Source organism: Crotalus tigris, unplaced genomic scaffold (assembly GCF_016545835.1).
Source record: "Crotalus tigris isolate CLP2741 ecotype Arizona unplaced genomic scaffold, ASM1654583v1 scf7180000018364.571795, whole genome shotgun sequence".
Taxonomy (NCBI): domain Eukaryota; kingdom Metazoa; phylum Chordata; class Lepidosauria; order Squamata; family Viperidae; genus Crotalus; species Crotalus tigris.
In genome coordinates, this window is record NW_024096966.1 from 297,960 (window position 1) to 317,066 (window position 19,107).

Below are 19,107 nucleotides of genomic sequence, written 5' to 3' on the forward strand. Positions count from 1 at the left end.
ATCAATTGCTAATCTGTGGTGAATTTCTGGATTGCTTGTAAGACTGATCTAAATTCTCAAAGGGATTCATATGTTAAAAATGGCTATGCATTTAAAATAAATTGGAAAGACATTGAAAAAACTTTTATGGGATGGCCAGGCTGCCAGAATGCTTTATCTAAATTACAACTTTTATATGGGGATTTTGACTTTCCTGCACTCTATAACTGATATTATATGCCAACTTCCTTTTCTTTTTGGAATCAAATAGAAATTTGGTTCTTATCTTAAAAATCACTATGTGCAAAATTAAAACATCTATTAGTATTTATTAATATTAATATTAGACTTGTGTTCCACCTGATTCCCAATCACCCTGTACAGTTTGGCAGAAATTCTGCTCATATTTTAGAAAATCCCTTGTCCAGTGCTGACGCCTGAAAAACATTTATAGACAAAACTGGGAAAGACATTTAAATTAAAATCTAATTTGCATGGGAAACTGACACTGGAATAATCTGGCCTGAAAATTACTAGTAAACTTTTCAAAAGAATTCCTTGGCAAACAGATATACATATACAAAATAAAATTGTTCAAGATTAATTGAACTAGAATAGAGCTAACACTAATTTGCTTCCTGCATGACACTCTACAATTGAATCCCCACTACTTTCTCTACATCCTTTCAAAGCAAGGAAAAATCTTCAGGAGGATCTCTTTAGGAGTGGTGTGCTACCATCTCTTTCAAGACAACTTTTATAACCTCCTACCTCAAGAACTCTTGACTATGTCCTGGATCCACACCCCCATTCACTTCACAAAAAGGCTAAGAAAAGCATAGATCAGAGTTTATAGTTTATTCTGCAAAATAACTTATCAACTTCCTTCAAACTGATAAGGCCAGATGAGTCCCATATAACATTGTAAAACACTGCTCCAATCATCCCATTAAATCCTGCCCATAAGGATCCAGACCTGATCAAACTTGAGTGATTTGATCAGCATGATGATATTAACCCAAATAATTGACAATAGCCAAAGGGAAGCTTTTGCTGCCTACTGGTGCCCAAAGGGAGAAGTTCGTACTGAACAATTTTGCTGAGGCACAATCTATCCATATGGTCAGGCAAAAATAAAAAAAACTATGCTGCCCATATGGTCATGCTGTAGGCTCTTATATGTTGCTGCTCTTCTGCTCCAATCATCCTTTCTACTATTTCATTGCATTCCCCAGAGCTCTTTGGTAAAGCAAGGATGCCTTAAGATCTGCAAGATAGCCAGAGAGTCAGTTGTCCAACACTTTGGCAGTTTTTATATTTTAGAGTTTGACCAGGCACTTGGCACTACAATAATAATATAATATTTCTATACCTGGTTGTCCTAAAGGACCTACTGTTCCTGCTGGGCCAGGTGGGCCTGGAAATCCAGAATGTCCTGGTGGTCCAATAGCATTGATTCCTGGTTGTCCTCTCTCTCCTTTCTTTCCTTTGAGGCCTGGCGAACCTGGCACACCTCTTAGACCAGGTCTTGAAATACCTATTAAACCATGGTAATTGGTTAAAATGCAGTTTATGTCTGTTTTTGTAATGTGCTTATCAGTGAAGATTTAATTACAACTTAAGAAAAATAATACTTAATTTCTATTGCTATTTAATAATAATAGTTATTTTACTGAGATAATTTTATCTTTGGGTAACATACATACCTGGATCTCCAATGGCACCAGAGGGACCCTGTGAACCTGCAAAAGTAATATAATTATTTCAGATCAATGAAATATTGATATTCTTTTTCAATTGTCCCATGATAGCATATCTAAGATACTTCTCTCTCTCTCTCTCTCTCTCTCTCTCTCTCTCTCTCTCTCTCTCTCTCTCTCTCTCTCTCTCACACACACACACACACACACACACACACACACACACACACACCATGTATATGAACAAAATCAATGTGCACTGAAACTGCATGAGGATTCCTGAGACTGGGAAATAATATTTTAAAAATATTGTTTTTTCTTCCCTTCCACTTACTTTGTAACATTATAGCGTTGACAATAATTTACTATGCAAGATGCTTTTTCTGAGCAGCATGGTTAGTTCCTCCTAAAACTGATAGTCTCTTACCTATTGGTCCACGCTGACCTTTAGGTCCTGGAGATCCTAAGAAGCCCTTATTTCCTTTTATTCCAGGCATGCCATCATAATATTCAGTCTTAAAAAGAAGGACAGACAAAAAGATGGAGAGAAAAAGAAAAGGAAAGAAGTTCAACAGTGAAGTGAAGAATGACGTTCATTAGCAATAATAGCTGGTATAATAAATGGTGTGATATTCTAAGATGAATGTTCTATAATAATATTCTAGGATGAATTTCAGATACTTCTGAAAAGACTTTTTTCTTTTGTGGCTTTATAGCTGAAGAAAGCAACCTCCAAACAGTTCATCATTAAGTTTATATTTAGATTGATGTGTTTAATACAGATTATGGTGTAATAATCCATAATTTGTAGCTGAACTCAAGTTGCTACCTGGTTTCTTTTAGTAGTTAAGGGAATGGAGCATAGAGGCAAAACTCAGACATGGAAATAACCAAGCACTGATAAAAATTCAGGTTCAACTCATCGAAAGACAAAAAGAATAATGGTACACAAGAGTCCTGGTTGTTACTCTTGATGGATTGTATTTCCTCTAAAAGTGTTGGTTCATGGCTCGGGGATTCAAACAAATAGGGAGAAATTCATCTGATGCACTATTTACCATTTAGAATAGAATCTGTCTGTTCAGATCAAAATAGAATCTGTCTGTTCAGATCAGACATTGAAGGAGGCCCTATTCAAGGTTTTCCCTTCTTAAGAGGTTCATGGATATGGACTAGATCAGTGGTTTTCAACCTGTGGGTCGGGATCCCATTTGGGGTTGAACGACCATTTCACGGGGGTCGCCAAACAACACAGTCCGCCATTTTTTTCCCTTTTCCTTAGCTGTGCTACTCCCTTTTATTCTACTGGTTGTTGAAAGCCAATAGAATAGACTCTCTTGAACAGAGTCTAATTCTATTGGCTTTCAAAAGCCAATAGGAATTGTCCAGGCTGTCTCTGCCCTGCTGAGCCCGCCAAAAGTCCCATTCTGCAAACGGTGCTGCACCAGTTGAGTAGTCCTCCACTTATGACCGGTTGGGGGTTGCGGCATTAAAAAGGTTGAGAACCACTGGACTAGATGGTAGGACTTCTCATTGGTGGCCTACACTTTATAATATGCAAGACCTTACCCTCAGAAGTTCTAATTCTCCATTCTTTTACAAAGCTCTTAGTTTTGTTTGGACAACCATCTCAATTAGTTGATCATTATTATTATTATTATTATTATTATTATTATTATTATTATTATTATTATTATTATTATTATTCAGACTGAGTTTGGCATTTTTGTCTACCTATCGAGTCCTTACTAAGGACCTGGGATGGGCAGATCTGGATGTTTTATGGTGTTACAGAAATTGTCACAGGATGAAAGCTGTTCCCAGTAAAGCCGCCTTTTGCAATTGAGTGATGGCAAATTTGTCAACACCAATGGTGTTCAAGTGGTGCTCCAGTTATTTTGGGATTGGACTCAAGGCGCCTATTATGTTTGGTACTACCATTGCTTGCCTTTGCCATAGTCATTCTATTTCTATTTGTAGGTCTTTGCATTTTGTTATCTTTTCCAATTCTTTCTCTTCTATTCTGCTGTCTCCAGGCACTGCCACTATCCAGACTTTTTGGCTTTCTTATTAACATTTGTTAAGTCCAGGGAGTTATGTGAAAGATGCTTGTCTGTTTCAATTCTAAAGTCCCAGAGCAATTTAACTTCTTCATTTTCTACGACTTTCTCTATTTTATGGTCCCACCAGTTCTCTCTTGCAGGCAAATGATATTTCTTGCAGATTTTCCAATGCACCGTTACTACTACTTTGTCATGCCACTGCTTTTAGTCAGTCTGTGCTGATTATTGTTATTGTTGTTGTTATTATTATTGTTGTTGTTTTGTTTTGCATTTTCTTACACCATCCAGAGTCTGTATTGATTGGGGCAGTTTATAAATATTATAAATAAATGATTTAAACTTATTGCAACAAAATGTTACAGCACATATATTTAATACTTACTGGACCTTCATTTCCCATAGGACCAACTTCACCTTTTATCCCCTGCAAAAAAACATAAAAACCACTTAGGTTGAAATAATTATGAAAAATACTGCAATTTCTTGTAGGATTTATGTAAGTGACAGAATTTGAAGCTATTTGAAAATCATGTTTAAAAGAATGGATGTTTAACAATTAGAATCAATTTTAACTTAAATTTTTCTAAATGCTTCTGGATTGACTACCTTTTTCTGTGACTAGTTATTATATTCATGGCTTGTTTTACTTATAGTTATCCATTTGTTTCTCAGGTTTCCTTGCAGATTTATTTCTGCAAAAGCTTTTTATACTATTGTGGTAAAAATCAATAACATTACAGAATAGTTAGTAATAAAGTATATTACTTTAATGGAGAAAGTATACAAGAGTAAAAACAAGGGATTTATTATATCCAACCCTTTGCAAACCATTTCCAACTATTATTCTAGAATTACATTTAGTATTTTTCCTTCTTTCTGACATATAAATGGAAATAGGCTAATTGGATGACATTGTACATGGAATGAACAATTAAATCCAAATTAATGAATAGTGCTTGATCAGGGAAACCAAATATTGGAAAAATCTCTCTCCATTTCTTACCTTAGTTCCAACTTTTCCAGGCAATCCTAGCAAACCATTTTGACCTTTTTCTCCCTGCAGAAATATAAGAGGTATTAAATGAGTTTAACATTCTCATACTGTAAACTCTAAATGCCATATTCCTGTTCATAATATTATTTTGAAAAACAATCCTTAACTGGACAGACCAATTCTCCTTTAATTATTTACTTTGAACTCCATTCTTTATCTATTTTTTTGTTTTCCATTTTATTTTCTCTTCTATAATTAATCTAATATTTCAGACATTCTACTGTTTAACATTTCCTTCTAGATTTTAGATTTTGGTTTTGATTTATTTTCTATTTGTCTCTCCCAGAGCAGTTTAGTTTGGATTACCTAGTTTGGCTTCCTTTACCTACTGAAGTCGGGAATCCATGGTGTTATTCAAAGAAGCTGCAAGGAATACACTCAATCTTTTGAAGGGGCAGTTTTTTGCAACCTTACTCAACCACAGTCACACTTCTACTTGACCGTTTTCTGATCTTAGAATTTAATAAATCTCCTCTCTGTAATTTGAACATTGTTATGTAAGTTATTTTTTTGCCAATAATACATTGCTTTTCCAAGCCTGAAATTTTGCTACTATAGTCATGAGAGTAGGGCAGCGTGTGTATGTCTGTCTCTCGCTCTTTCTGTGTCTGAATGTAATAACTAATCATAAATTTATGACATAAAATAATTTCAATATTTTCTTGTTACCCGCAGGCCAGGTGAGCCAGGAGCACCATTCTTGCCTGCCCTGCCCTAATAAAAGAAACAATAAAAGGAACAGTAAGTAGTATACAGTATGATATAGAACAGCATATGATAACTATTATTGCTGCACAAATAAATTAATAATATTTTTTAAACTTGTACTAAAGCACACTATTTAAATCTAATAAAGCATGATTTAATGAATGGAATACATAGAAATGAAGGTCCAATATTCTCCATCCAAAATTGGCAACTAACACACATAAATTTAAATATGGGATTGAAAATAGTTTCCACAACAATATGAAAGTTTTCATGAAGGTTTGTCATTAAAAAAAAAAGAAGAGTTATGTGTACCTGATGACCAGGTGGTCCTGGGTCTCCTTTTATAGTATGGGAATCACCATGTAAACCCTAAAGAGATTTCCCCCAAATAATAGATTTTAATTCATGTTAATACACTGAACATACAAGTTGCAAAACTGAATTAATACTTCAACATCTGGAAAATACAAATGCTGCTATTAATAAATTTTAATTTTTTCTAGCAACAGAAAATTTGTAATGCAATATTTAATGTCACAGAATTCTGGATTTTTTTTTTCTTGGAGGAACTGACTTAGGTGCAATAGAAGATGCCTCCACAGAAATATTCAGAAAGTATATATAAAATATTAATTAACATTTACCATTCAACATTTTTTTAAGCAAATAACGTGCTGGTATCTGCTGCACTTAAATGACCAAGCATTATTCCTTCTGCTTTGTTTCCTCCCCCCCTTTGTTTCCATTACTGCTTGTTCTTTGTTTTGGTAATTGTAGTTTTAATGTTTGCTTTTTCATTTTGCAGTATGTAGATAAATAAAGTCAGGTGGACATTCTTTATTCTGTGGGTGTAAAGTCAGGTGGACATTCTTTATTCTGTGTATCTAAGGTCCTTTCCTTGGTATTTATGATCCTCCCTGACTTGATCAAAGTCATGAAAATGGAAATGTGCTCATAACTGATAGCTCACAAAAGAAAAGATAGATTTATTATAATGGAGAGTTTTGGTGGCAACTGAAATAATGATTAAGAACAACTTACTGGTTCTCCTGGGAGTCCGGGACGTCCTGGAGAACCTTGGTCTCCTTTATCTCCTTTTAATTCCTGTAACAAAGGCCTTAAAGTTACTCTTTATTCTCTGTGCTTTTTCTCACCATTCTCTTATCAAGCAGCAGCACTGGTATCTTCTCTTCCTCTTCCCTTTCCTGTTTTAAAAAGGTTTTTCTGCAGATCAAAGCTGAAGCCAAGCTAGTATTTTCATTCTTTTAAAAGACTTTTATTCTTTTTTTCATTCTTTTAAAGGACAGGGAGGAGGAAGAAATGGCAGGGCAGAACCTGTGAAGGTTTTTTTTCCCTTTAAAGATATGAATTCAGAATTTGTGTCCTACAGAGAGGGATCTGCTTTCTGATAATCTATTCTGGCAGCACCATTTCCACCCCTCCAATGAATATTAAACAACAGAAGAATAACTCCTAGTTTGTTCCCAGACTTAGAAACCAATCAATTACATACAACTTGAGCATTAAGTTATTTGCATGAGTTCATCAGTTGTTCATTTATATGCAGTCTTTGAATCTAATTCTTTTTCTCTCAATGCAATACCCATTCATGTTATTTTTCCCAGTGGTGCATTTTTTAAGAGCGATACTTCAAAATATGGTCTGATGCCAATTGTTTCTTGTCACCTTCAAACTCTCTAGGCCACTGTAGATGAAACATCATTTGCTAAGTTTAAATTGCTTTTCACCTTCGTCCATTCAGCAAGAAGTCTATGGAGATTCTCAGTCATCCAGATGCCATTTCATGAGGCAACTGGACTTTCTTGTTTTGTCTGAAGATGTTTCGCTTCTCATCCAAGAAGCTTCTTCAGCCCAGTGCTGAAGAAGCTTCTTGAATGAGAAGCAAAACGTCTTCAAAGAAAAACAAAGAAGTCCAGTTGCCTCATGAAAAAGCATCTTTGGGACATTCAGCAAGAAGAGGAAAGTATATTCTTTTTTAGCCTATTTTTGATACTGTTAGGAAAGAAGGAAGGAAGGAAGGAAGGAAGGAAGGAAGGAAGGAAGGAAGGAAGGAAGGAAGGAAGGAAGGAAGGAAGGAAGAGAGGGTGGTGATAATAATATTGCTGAAAGCAGTCCTATTGCATCTCCCATAGCTATCTTGGTTAGGTGGGACAGCCTGATATGATGAAGGAGATACTTTCTTTCCCTAAATGGTAACAAACATCATGCATTAGCAACCTAATTCTAAATCTAATTCCAGATTTCATTTATTAAAATATCTGTGTGGAATATAAAGGGCATTATCTGAATAATGAAGTCTATCATAATGCACCATTTCTTACTCTGTATTGGAAATATCTTGCAAGCCTTTCTTCTAGGATATGCTGGAATATTGCTGCTGTGAAAAATTAAGAAATTGCTATTTGATATTGATTCCCAACAAATAGACTAAGGTCTAGTTGGGTTTTAGGTATCTCTGGTTTTGTGTTCACTGAATTTTCTAACAAAGAATATATTTAGAATATAATAGATAATTTGAAGATAATTAAAAAGTTACATATTACACTGAAAATGGGATTTATGGCAAATACACAATATAATGACATGAGCTAGAAATCATCTCTTTATACATAGAATTTCCCAAAGAGCCATATAAATACAGCACTGCATACTGTACTGAATCTTAACAATATTATGTTGTTACCGTTGTATTTTCTGCTCCAGTTAATGTTATAATAACTGTTCCACTTGGTCCAGGAGGACCTATTAGTCCACAATCACCCTGAAATAATAATAATAATAATAATAAAATGTTGTTAAAATGGATTTGATAAATTAATATAAGATAAATTAATGGAATATAACCATCATTGGTTAACAGTCTGCATGCCTACCAACTAATTCTTAACACAAGTAGGTTTTATTTGGCCTCATGATCTACGAGCTTCCTGGATGCAAATCCTTAGCCATTATGAGGCACAGAATGCTCAAATATTGCCTTGACACAACAGGCTTTTCTTCTACTTTTCATTATTTCCATGTATGATTAGGAGACGTAGCATGATGCATGCTAAAGAATAGCATTTGAGAAACATACTTACAGAACAGCAGTAGGGTAGACAAATATGTTTTTATCACCAAATTAAGAAAATTATTGGTTCCTGTAATTCATAGATTCAACTTAAACTGATTTTTATGTTTATTGAATAAAAAAGAGCAATATTATTAAAAACTATATCCTTTGTATTTAATTTACTGGAAATAGTAATGGACCGCATCAAATAAATCCAACCAATCTTATCCTACAGTTGTAGTGATTAAAAATATATTTCAAACAAAGTTAATTTACACAAACCCAGTTTAATTAGATAATTGCTCCAAGGTTCTTCAGAATTAATTCTCCATACAATAGCTTACTGACTATGAATTTATTTCAGGTTAACTCTACATTAATAATATAGAAGAAGTTTATTTTACTATAGCTGGTGTTCAAATCAAAATTCATTTATATGTAATCTTAAATGATGTCTACTCACCATTCCTCTACTGTAGGAGTACAATACCATAAGAATGTAATTTCTCCCTGCCCCTTTATTAGGCTGTCTTCTGGAACTGATTGCACGCTGGCTGCAGACTGATGGATTTCATTAAAAATAACTGCCTAGCCCTTGTCTGTCTCCTCTACCGCCCCCCCCTTTTTATAAATGCTTTCTAATAATGGGATACAGGTGGTCCTTGACTTATAACTATTTGTTTAGTGACTGTTTGAAGTTACAATAGCAACAAATAAAGTAAATTATGACTGTTTTCACATAATTGAAACATCCCCATGGTCATGTAATCAAAATTTAGTGCTTGGCAATTAGTTCATATTCATGCTAATTGCAGTACCCTGGGGTCATGTGGTCACTTCTTGCAACTTTCTGACAAGTAAAGTCAATAGGGTAGCCAGATCCACTTAACAACTGTGTTTCTAACTTAAGAAATTCAGTGCTTCACTTAACACATATGGCAAGGAAGGTCTCTCATAAAATGGGCAAAACTCATTTAACAACTGTCTTGCTTAGCAACAGAAAATTTGGGCTCAATTGTGGTTGCAATAGGTTTATAATGTTGCAGAAGAAACTAAATGACTGCAAAAAGAAGACTTACTCCATCATATTGATGAATGTTCAATTAGTGGGAAAGCTGAAACAATTGTTAGTTTAATAATAGTAAGAGTGAGAAAATTATGTACACTTACTTTTATTCCTTTGGATCCAATAACATTAACACCCATGATACCCTAGAAAGCAAAGTCTTCATTTAAAATGCATTCAAAAGTCTAAAACAATGATGACACCATGAGTAAATGATGCTAGGATAAGTATTTGTATTATTCATTTATAATAATTCTAACAATACCTTGGGCCCTGGAGGTCCTGCTCTTCCTATTATGCCCTAAAATGTGCAAAACACAAATAAAAGTGGATTTATTTTTCGCTATAAATGCATTATAAGAATAGAGAAAAATGGCAAATGTTAATGTTTTCTGTACAATACTTTACTGGAAGTATGAGAATATGGGTGCTATCTAATACCACATTAATTGAAGAACTTGTATCACTCTATCAAAATATAGGCTTCCTGGACCGACAGGGCACTGCTGGAAAAACAGGCAGAGTCAAAAGACAGGAAACTGGCCAGCTGTGGGTCTACTTGGAGCTACTTGCTTCAATGATTCATGCATTCCTCCCCATGGATCTAGACTACTGGAATGCACTTTATATGCAATTCATATTTTGTCAGACACCTGATGCTATCACCATGCAGCACCAATTGTGAACCTACCCTGGCATCAGAAGGAATCAATATTTTAATCTATAAAGCTCTATATAGATTGACATCTTGGTTCCTTTTCCAAGAAAAGTTACAAATATTCCACAAGTGAAGAGGGCTGAGGCCCAAAGGCAAGTTTCTCCTTTATAGCCCTAGTTCTCTGGAATTGTGTCCTTTTGGAGATGAGATTGGCTTCATTCTTAATAGCTTTTCAGAAAACAAGTGAAAAGGGAATTATTCTGATAGGCCTTGAAATGATTTTTGATGTAGACCAGGTTATGTTCTGTGTTTTAATTTAATTTAAATTTACCATGAATGGAAAAATGTTTAAATATTTTTAGTTATTGTGAACTTACTAGAACTGTAAGATGTAGAAGTATATGTATTTAATTTGCAATATGTGAAATTTAATAAAGAAATAAAAATGCTAATAAATTGTCATTAGTATATAATGCAATGTTTAAATAATGTCACAGATAATATAGAACATTATCTGTTTATGTGAATAGACATACTGTATATAAATGATGAAATTTGCAAGAACCACTCAAAGGTAAAACAATTTGCTTAGGAAGATTTTGCTTATGCAGTTTGTAGTAAGATACTATGAAAACATTTCGAAGAAGACAAAATAAAAAATAGTTCCCCAAACAAGAGACAGTTCCCAGGCAAACTGAATGGGACAACAGCATTCTGATAAGAAAGGAAGAAGGTATGAGAAAAACTGGCTAAGCTTTAACATATTAATGAAGGTTTGTATAAAAGCTATATAAATGTATATAAATAAATGTATAAAAATGTATCTTTGAGATAACAAAATATTACATTCAGCTTCCAAGTAGAATAAAATATTACATTCTATTTCTATATAAAAAAAATTCTTACTGGAAAACCTGGAGGGCCTTGTGGTCCAATTGTCCCAGGTAATCCTTGAAATCCTGGCTCACCCTTTAAGAGATAAATCATTATTTAACATTTATATCAATCATTAATATTCTTATTTTTTCTTCCCCATTAACATATATTCAAGTTAATTAATACATGTAGTGACTTTATTTCCACTAAGTAATACTTTGTTTATGCACAGAATAGCATTTTAAATTATAATATATAAAGTACTGACATTGATATTGACCCTAAAGTTCCTTTATATTTATAAAAGCAGATTTTCTGAAAAAATTTGTTTATTGAATGGAAAATGAGAAGAAAAGAACCTTTTAAGCATAATATCCAACCCTTTGAACCTAGCTCATAACAAAGATCGAAAGCAAAGAGGAAACATTTTTAAGAATGAAAGACTCTGGTTTAAAATTGGGAGTGCAAATAGCATTAAGTGTAATGTGTTATGTTTATATCTGATGTACTAAATAAACTTGTAAACCACAATTATCATAGAACAGCTTGGTGTTATGTGTGATTATTGTATTCATTTGTATACCTACTGATACTGAAGTTTTATTTAAAGTGAAAAAAAATTCAGAATTGGAGTTCCAAGTAATCTGAATTGTAGTAGGTTCAAGACAGTAGTATATAAGATTGCCATTATTATAATTAGATATTCTAGTGATCATCTATTGGCAAGACATTTTTAGACTAGGGACCACACCTCCTCTTTTTTTCTTCCTTGGGGCCTACAAAATGTATACCTGGTGATCCTCTTTTTTTGGATACATAATGAATAAACCCATTAGCTCCTGACTTCAAAAATCTTGATTTGCATGATATAAAGTTATTCTAATTTAAATAAAGATTCTGTGATTTACAATTCCAATTAAACCGAATATATATCTTCATTTTTTCTACAATTATTTTTCAGAACAAGCTTACCTGAAATCCAGGCATTCCTGGCAATCCACGATCTCCTTTAGAAAAACTGTAACTTTGATTGAACCCATTAGAAGCTCCCTTAAGAATTAAATGAAAAAAAAAAAACATTCCATTGATCAGAATGGCAGAATTAAAAGTATCAGATAAATGTAGCAAATATATTTTGATTAACTGTTTAATGGTAATTAGACATAGCTGGTAACAGAAAACTAGAGATATAATCTTCCCTTCTTCATGCTTATTCCTTTCATTCACAACATGCCTGAAATTTCCATGAGATTAATTAATGTTTTTGTCATGAGCAGATACCATAACATAGAAATAATATTGTATAGTTGTTCTAAATGTAACGTAATCTTGTAAATATTGTGCTTACTCTCCCCTCTCCATATTTTATCAATGGATGAAAATACACAAGCACATCAACATAATTTTGCGCAATCAATGTATTGAAATTGGTACTCAAGGTCAAATTCCCAGCCAGCCACGGAGCAAAGCAGTTCAATTATTCTATTTCAGTCCAAGCTACTCAAAAGGGTTTCTTTGCTATGGAGATAAATTAGGGCTGACTCCTATGAATATTGGTTTCAGCTCCCAGAGAAAGAGTGGCATATATAGGAAATAAAGAAATAATATTGATAAAATGATAGCAAGATTGATAAAACATTGAGCAGAATGCAATAAAATAAGAGGCAATGAAATGATTTAATGAAAGCAAATGAAAACAAGTGTCTGCAGGGGGAGTAAGGGGGGGGGAAGTGGCAAACTATGTATTGTGAATGTCCCAACAAAACTACATCTTCCATTCAACTTCAATCCCAAATAAGGAAGAGTAGGGCTTATGTCAATATTTTGGTTTCATTCTAGTTAAGAATGAATACCCATGTTCCTAGGCTAATGTAGATCATTATTTCTCTTTTTATAGGTTCAGTGTTTTACCTTTTCTCCTTTGATGCCCTTAGAACCCTAGATAGAGAGAAACACATTATAAAAAAAGAAGAAATGCACATTTCTAAAATAGGGACCTAGATATCCAGTGAAATATTCAAAATTACCAAATATCTCCAACTGCTACAAAAGACCACTGAAAATGACAAAACTACAGGAAATGAGGAAAAATAAGTCATTGTCTAATTGATTCTATATTTATGATTGGTCAGAAGTAAACATCTTGCAACTATTCCTGATAGTGTATTATGAAGAACACGAAGGCATATGTCAACTCTCTCTTTGTTTCCCCCAAACTTGTTCTCTTCACTTCATTTTTCCTGACATTAGTATTTATATAGTAAAGGCTTAAAAGAAGACAAGGTAAGATAATAGGATAGGGCAGTAGTGGGATTCAGCCGTTCACCCCACTTTGGCAGAACTGGTAGCTAATTTTTTGTTGCCCAGGCCCAGAACGAGTCCCAGAAGCAGCATCACACAGAGAACCGGTTGTTCATATATTTGAATCCCACCACTGGGATACAGGTAAGTATTATGAATCCTATACTTTCCAATTCAAGAAATATTTAGACCAGTGTTTCTTAAACTTAGCAACTTTAAGATATGTGGACTTCAATACCAAGAATTCCCCTGTCAGACTCATTAGGGCAGGGATAGGCAACCTCGGCTCTTTTATGACTCGTGGACTTCAACTCCCAGAATTCCTGAGTCAGCATAGCCTACTCCTGCACTAGGGTATGCTGGGAACTGAAATCTTTAAGTTGCCAAGTTTGAGCAATACTGATATAAATACTGCATAAGAGCTAAGATTCTAGGGAAGAACTTTTGCCCATTTTTGTGCCTTCAGAAACTGTCAGCCTATTGATTTCCCATGAGTATCCCTTCAAAAAATACATTATGTTGATAGGAGAGCTCTGAACAAACAAAAATGTTTCTTGGATAATGATACCTTGATGTTATTCTATCTTAAAAATTAAAAATAAAGTAAAACAGACTAGAATAAACAATAATACGAACAACTGAAAAAATAAACTTTTTTAAATTTAGAAATTCACCTATATAACAAAACTAGTTTTGTTTTGGTTTTTTTTTTAAAATGATATGTAATGTAGCGATAATGCCTATGTATATCAGAATAAAACAGATTTTTTTGTTGACCTTATAGAGAAATGGCAGTCAAGTTCCTACTTAAAAATCCAATCTGGCCATATTTGGCAATACTGATGTGCTGTATGAGCTTGTTCATTAAAGAAGGCCATAGGTCAAACTGCAAATATCATTTCCTATCTCTTGATACTGGCTTTCTTCCCCCTTAAGTGAGTAATGTCTGCTCCATATGATTTTAAATTGCATGAGACTCTGCTTTGCCACAATTAACTCCACACCCATCTGATTTGGGTATTTTAAGATCTACTTAGATTTTCCTGTCTTGTGAGATTTGGGGAACTTGGATGAGGTGCAAGCTTTTTCTGTGGCTGTTCCCATATTATGTCACTCTAGAGGTTCAGGAAGTCTCTTCCATTCTTATATTCAGAGAGTTTCTGAAAGCCTTTATTTTTCAATGAGTTTTTGCTCCAGTTCATTGGTGCACAGCAATTTATATCTGGCTATTTTTGCTGTATCTTGGATTATTATTTTATTATTTATGTATTCTTGGTAATGTATTGCACTGTTGTACAATATTCAGTATGAGAGGATTAGATGATTAACAAATACAGTAAGAAAATAAAGATTTTTTTAAAAAAAACCCCAATGAATTTCTTAAATGGCATATTTGACCAAAACTTACTGGTAATCCTGGAGGTCCTCCCTGTCCTAAGAGTCCTGGAAAACCTTGCTCACCCTGGATGAAAGAGAAAGAGAAGCTGGCAAGAAAAGAATTCTCAAAAGTCTCTAGATGGCATGTTCTGTTACTCCATGTGCACATCCTACTCCAAATACATCACAGCTAATATTTTGCTTATTTTACAACTGGCATCTTAATATAATGCCATTCATACCTTTGTTCCATTGCATCCTGGTATACCTGGAGGTCCAGGAGGGCCAGCATTTCCAGGTTCACCCTGAAAGTATTTACAAGATTGTCAAGATAAACAATATTACCACTTCATTGAACTCAGAATATACTTTTGACTCTGGCCAGCAATTGGTTTATGAAAGTTGGATGTGTTATATCTGAGCATTGAAACATTCATGTCAATAAAATCATTAAGATAGACTAGATCAGGGGTAGGCAACCCTGGCTATTTTATGACTCGTGGACTTCAATTCCCAGAATTTCTGAGCCAGCCATGCTGCTCAGGAATTCTGGGAGTTGAAGTCCACAAGTCATAAAACAGCCAAGGTTGCCTACCCCTGGACTAGATAGATAGATAGATAGATAGATAGATAGATAGATAGATAGATAGATAGATAGATAGATAGATAGATAGATAGATAGATACTTAAATAAATATAAATTTCCAAATTGGTTTAGTAAATATTATTGTACTTACTGGAAGACCTGGAGGACCAGAGTAACCAGGAACTCCTGGCTTACCCTAAGGATAAAAGAATGAAAGAGGAGAAAAATTAAATTGCATTAAGAATGAATTTAAAACTGAATTATTGGATGTGATTTTAAAGTACAGGGAGTCCTCGACTTACAGCAGTTCATTTAGTGACCATTTGAAGTTACAATGACATTGAAAAAAGTGACGTATGACTGTTTTTCACACTTACAACCATTACAGCATCCCCCTGGTCACATCAAAATTAGATGCTTGACATCTGACTCATTTGTGACAGCTGCAGTGACTTGAGATCATGTGATTACCTTTTGTGACCTTCTGACAAGCAAACCTAATGAGGAAGCCAGATTCACTTAGCAACCGGGTTACTAACTTAAAAGATACAGTGATTCATTAAGAACTGTGGCAAGAAAAATGGTAAAATGGAAATTTCACATAAAATGTCTCACTTAGCAACATAAATTTTGGGCTCAATTGTGGTCATATGTTGAGGATTTCCCATATATTAAACAGATAGTTCATTCATTCTGATTATTATTAAAATTTCTTAGAGTCCTTTAAAAGATGCCAACTAAGGCATCTTTTAAAATGGGTACCATCTCCCAGTGCTCAAACCCCCCAACTGTCTTGCAGTCACCTGATAAGGAGCCACTGTTTGGCGTGCCTATGGATGAACTCCCACCTTCTTATCCAGGGAGATTTCGAAAAGACGATCTATTCACCAGCTCTTTATTCTTTGCCATAGTTATTGGCTTTGCTTTTGCAGAGCCATCTGTAACTCCATCATTACTTTTTTTGGAAGCATTTGATTGCATTTAGGATTTAGTTTGCTACAATTTAATTGCAAGTACCATTCGAAAGGATGGAATGTGACCAACTTTAGATATTGTGCCAATAATTTTCAAATTCTGATTATTATTTTTAATATAGTATAATAAAATACCAACCCTTGAACCTTTAGTTCCAGCAGGACCTAGTGCTCCTGAAAAACCCTAGAAAGCAAAGGAAAGTAGAATTAATTAGATTAAAATATTATCTTTATGCAGAAAGGTCAAATATGCTATTTATCTGCTTTTTTAAATGTCCCATTCTAAATCTCATTTGTCAGCTAAGGATTGTAAGACCAAAATTATCAATCAGAATGAACAAAGTCATTTAACATTTAAATATTAAAAACCCACATCTTTTCTCTAAATCCCTTAAGATGCTATCTATCATCTCAACTTTATGTTTTTTTCTGAGCAGGTAGAGAACATTAGATCCATCATTTTAACTATTTAAGATTACTTATAGGACTTATGTGAAAGTTGGAGACATTCATTTATTTTTTGGATTTAAGAAATCAGAAAAATCAAACAGGTATCAAGAATTGTGCCTGCCAGACTATTAATATGTCTGGCTATTATTTGGCCTACCACAAATGCAAACAATTGGCAATGTAAAGCAGTAGCAATGCAAAAATGTTCTGTAATAAAATGAAATGTTCACAGTCAGAAGTAGCACCTCCTGTGTTTTACAACTATGCAGCAACTTTTAGCTGATACCAGATCTGCTTTCTTTAATATATTCATTTATTAATTGAGCAAATGCTCAACTACTAGGACCAATGCATGCAAAATTCCTTGCAGATGTTATTCTAGTTGGGTAATAAAACACCCTCAAAAATCAACCAAGATCAGAGGGCAGCAAGGATTCCACAGTTCAACTCTGAGCTCCAAATATTCTCTTCTAGAAGTGTTTGTGGATGGGAGATAAATACCCCCCCCCAATGCACACATACATTCCTTTACTCCAAATATACATATTTTCTGGGAAGGGAAAACAGTAAAGAGTCACATCAAGGATATAAGATTAAAGACATGAAAAATGAGTGATCCAGTAGTTGGGATGGTAATTTGTCTATGGACTAATGCATCAAATGAAAGAAAGCAGTAAAAATTAAGCAAGTTTTGTTAATGTTATTCAAACATCTAATATTGTAATCAGTAAGATGTTAGAATGCTTGTCTTCTATAGAATTAGTCTAATTTCTGGATTACAGTTAAATAAGGTTGCTACTTATTTTTGCTAAACACTGTTGACAGATTTGGATTAAATAATGTGGCTAAAACATACCTATTTTTTCATTATTTGTTCAGTCTAGCCATAGAGTCAAAATTCATTTATTTACAGAGTATTTAAGAGTTCATACCACATTTGAGAAAACATACATAGAAGTGTGATGTATTTTAAATGCTAAGAAGATACACTTTACAGAGTGGATAGAACAATTCAAGATGGGCATTATCTTTACTTATACACTCTCTTTGCTGTATCCAGCCTGGAAATGAAATGTTAGACTTCAGGTCCATTGTCAAGCTCATATATAAATGGAAATGGAAATCCTAAGCCCTAGCAGAATAGAAAGTTTTTTGTACATTTAAGCTCCTCTGATATTAACAATGTTAGGAACAAACAATCAGATCCACAAGTGAAGAGTTCAATTGGCTATTTTATTATGGGGTTCTTGGTGTTCTCTGAACTTGCTGGCTTTCTTGCAGATGTTTCATTACCAAGCTAGAAAACATCATCAGTGGTAGCCCACAGTTCAAACGTAAGCTACAAATATTCTCTTCTATCAGCTATTTTATTGGTCAAGCTTATAACACAGGAATCTTCTCAGATTATCAGTTTGCACCTGGGCCAGACTAAATAAGGCATTCAAGGTGGTGGGGGAGAGGATTTTGTCCTCTTGTGCCCAAATAGGGGTCCCCTGATTGACTCCTTCCTGTGCTATGAGTTATGAGCTATGAGTACAGAAACATTTACTTTTCAGCATTATCTAAATCATCAGTCATTGACTCACTGATATGCAATCATAGTAGATTATAAATACCTTAGGTCCTTGTGGTCCGGGAGGACCCTCTGGGCCATGGAAGCCCATCTGACCAGGTAGACCAGGGTAACCAGGAAAGCCCTTTTCTCCCTGTAAACATAATTTATTTAATATTTATTTTTAGTTATTCTAGAAATTCAGAATAGTGCTATTCATTGTGTAAATTTCTGGAAATTAGTTTTCTTTATTAAATATATACTCATGTAGATAATAAAAATACATCCAGGCAGAAGATGTCTATATCATCAAATAAACTGGAAGCATTCTTCTATGCATAATCCGTCACATAAATACATGAATATTTCACATATATGTGAAAACCCACGTCAAAGAAAGATGCAGTACTGAAAATGGACATATGGGAATGTGGACATATTGGAATAAGAAGAGTTTCATTAACTTTCATGACTAAGTAGATAAAAATCATGTAAGCCATTCAGTCCACCTTCTAAGAAGAAGCCTATTAAAAATAAATTCAGGACTAGAGCACCAAGCAGAATTCAACCAAGAAAGATCTACAATATTCCAAAGAGTCAAGATAACATCTGACCATAATCAGAAAGGTAACACCTCTATTGTTCAGTAGACTGAGTTGTGAGACCTTATAGGGGTTCTTAATGGAT

General features: G+C 34.2%; 1 protein-coding gene across 1 annotated transcript in view; it reads right to left on the minus strand.

Moving 5' to 3' along the window:
• COL4A3 (collagen type IV alpha 3 chain) overlaps window positions 1-19,107 on the minus strand; it is a 71,497-nt gene that overhangs the window by 37,342 nt on the left and 15,048 nt on the right. Inside the window, exons 3-21 of the mRNA XM_039350912.1 lie at window positions 18,485-18,574; window positions 16,558-16,602; window positions 15,596-15,640; window positions 15,101-15,163; window positions 14,890-14,943; window positions 13,092-13,118; window positions 12,153-12,230; window positions 11,211-11,273; window positions 9,912-9,947; window positions 9,751-9,792; window positions 8,212-8,289; window positions 6,549-6,611; window positions 5,820-5,876; window positions 5,466-5,510; window positions 4,746-4,799; window positions 4,125-4,166; window positions 2,107-2,194; window positions 1,686-1,721; window positions 1,352-1,516 (exon numbers count right to left, since the gene is read on the minus strand). Coding sequence (XP_039206846.1) covers window positions 1,352-1,516; window positions 1,686-1,721; window positions 2,107-2,194; window positions 4,125-4,166; window positions 4,746-4,799; window positions 5,466-5,510; window positions 5,820-5,876; window positions 6,549-6,611; window positions 8,212-8,289; window positions 9,751-9,792; window positions 9,912-9,947; window positions 11,211-11,273; window positions 12,153-12,230; window positions 13,092-13,118; window positions 14,890-14,943; window positions 15,101-15,163; window positions 15,596-15,640; window positions 16,558-16,602; window positions 18,485-18,574 — 1,171 coding nt within the window. The remainder of the gene's footprint in view (window positions 1-1,351; window positions 1,517-1,685; window positions 1,722-2,106; window positions 2,195-4,124; window positions 4,167-4,745; window positions 4,800-5,465; window positions 5,511-5,819; window positions 5,877-6,548; window positions 6,612-8,211; window positions 8,290-9,750; window positions 9,793-9,911; window positions 9,948-11,210; window positions 11,274-12,152; window positions 12,231-13,091; window positions 13,119-14,889; window positions 14,944-15,100; window positions 15,164-15,595; window positions 15,641-16,557; window positions 16,603-18,484; window positions 18,575-19,107) is intronic.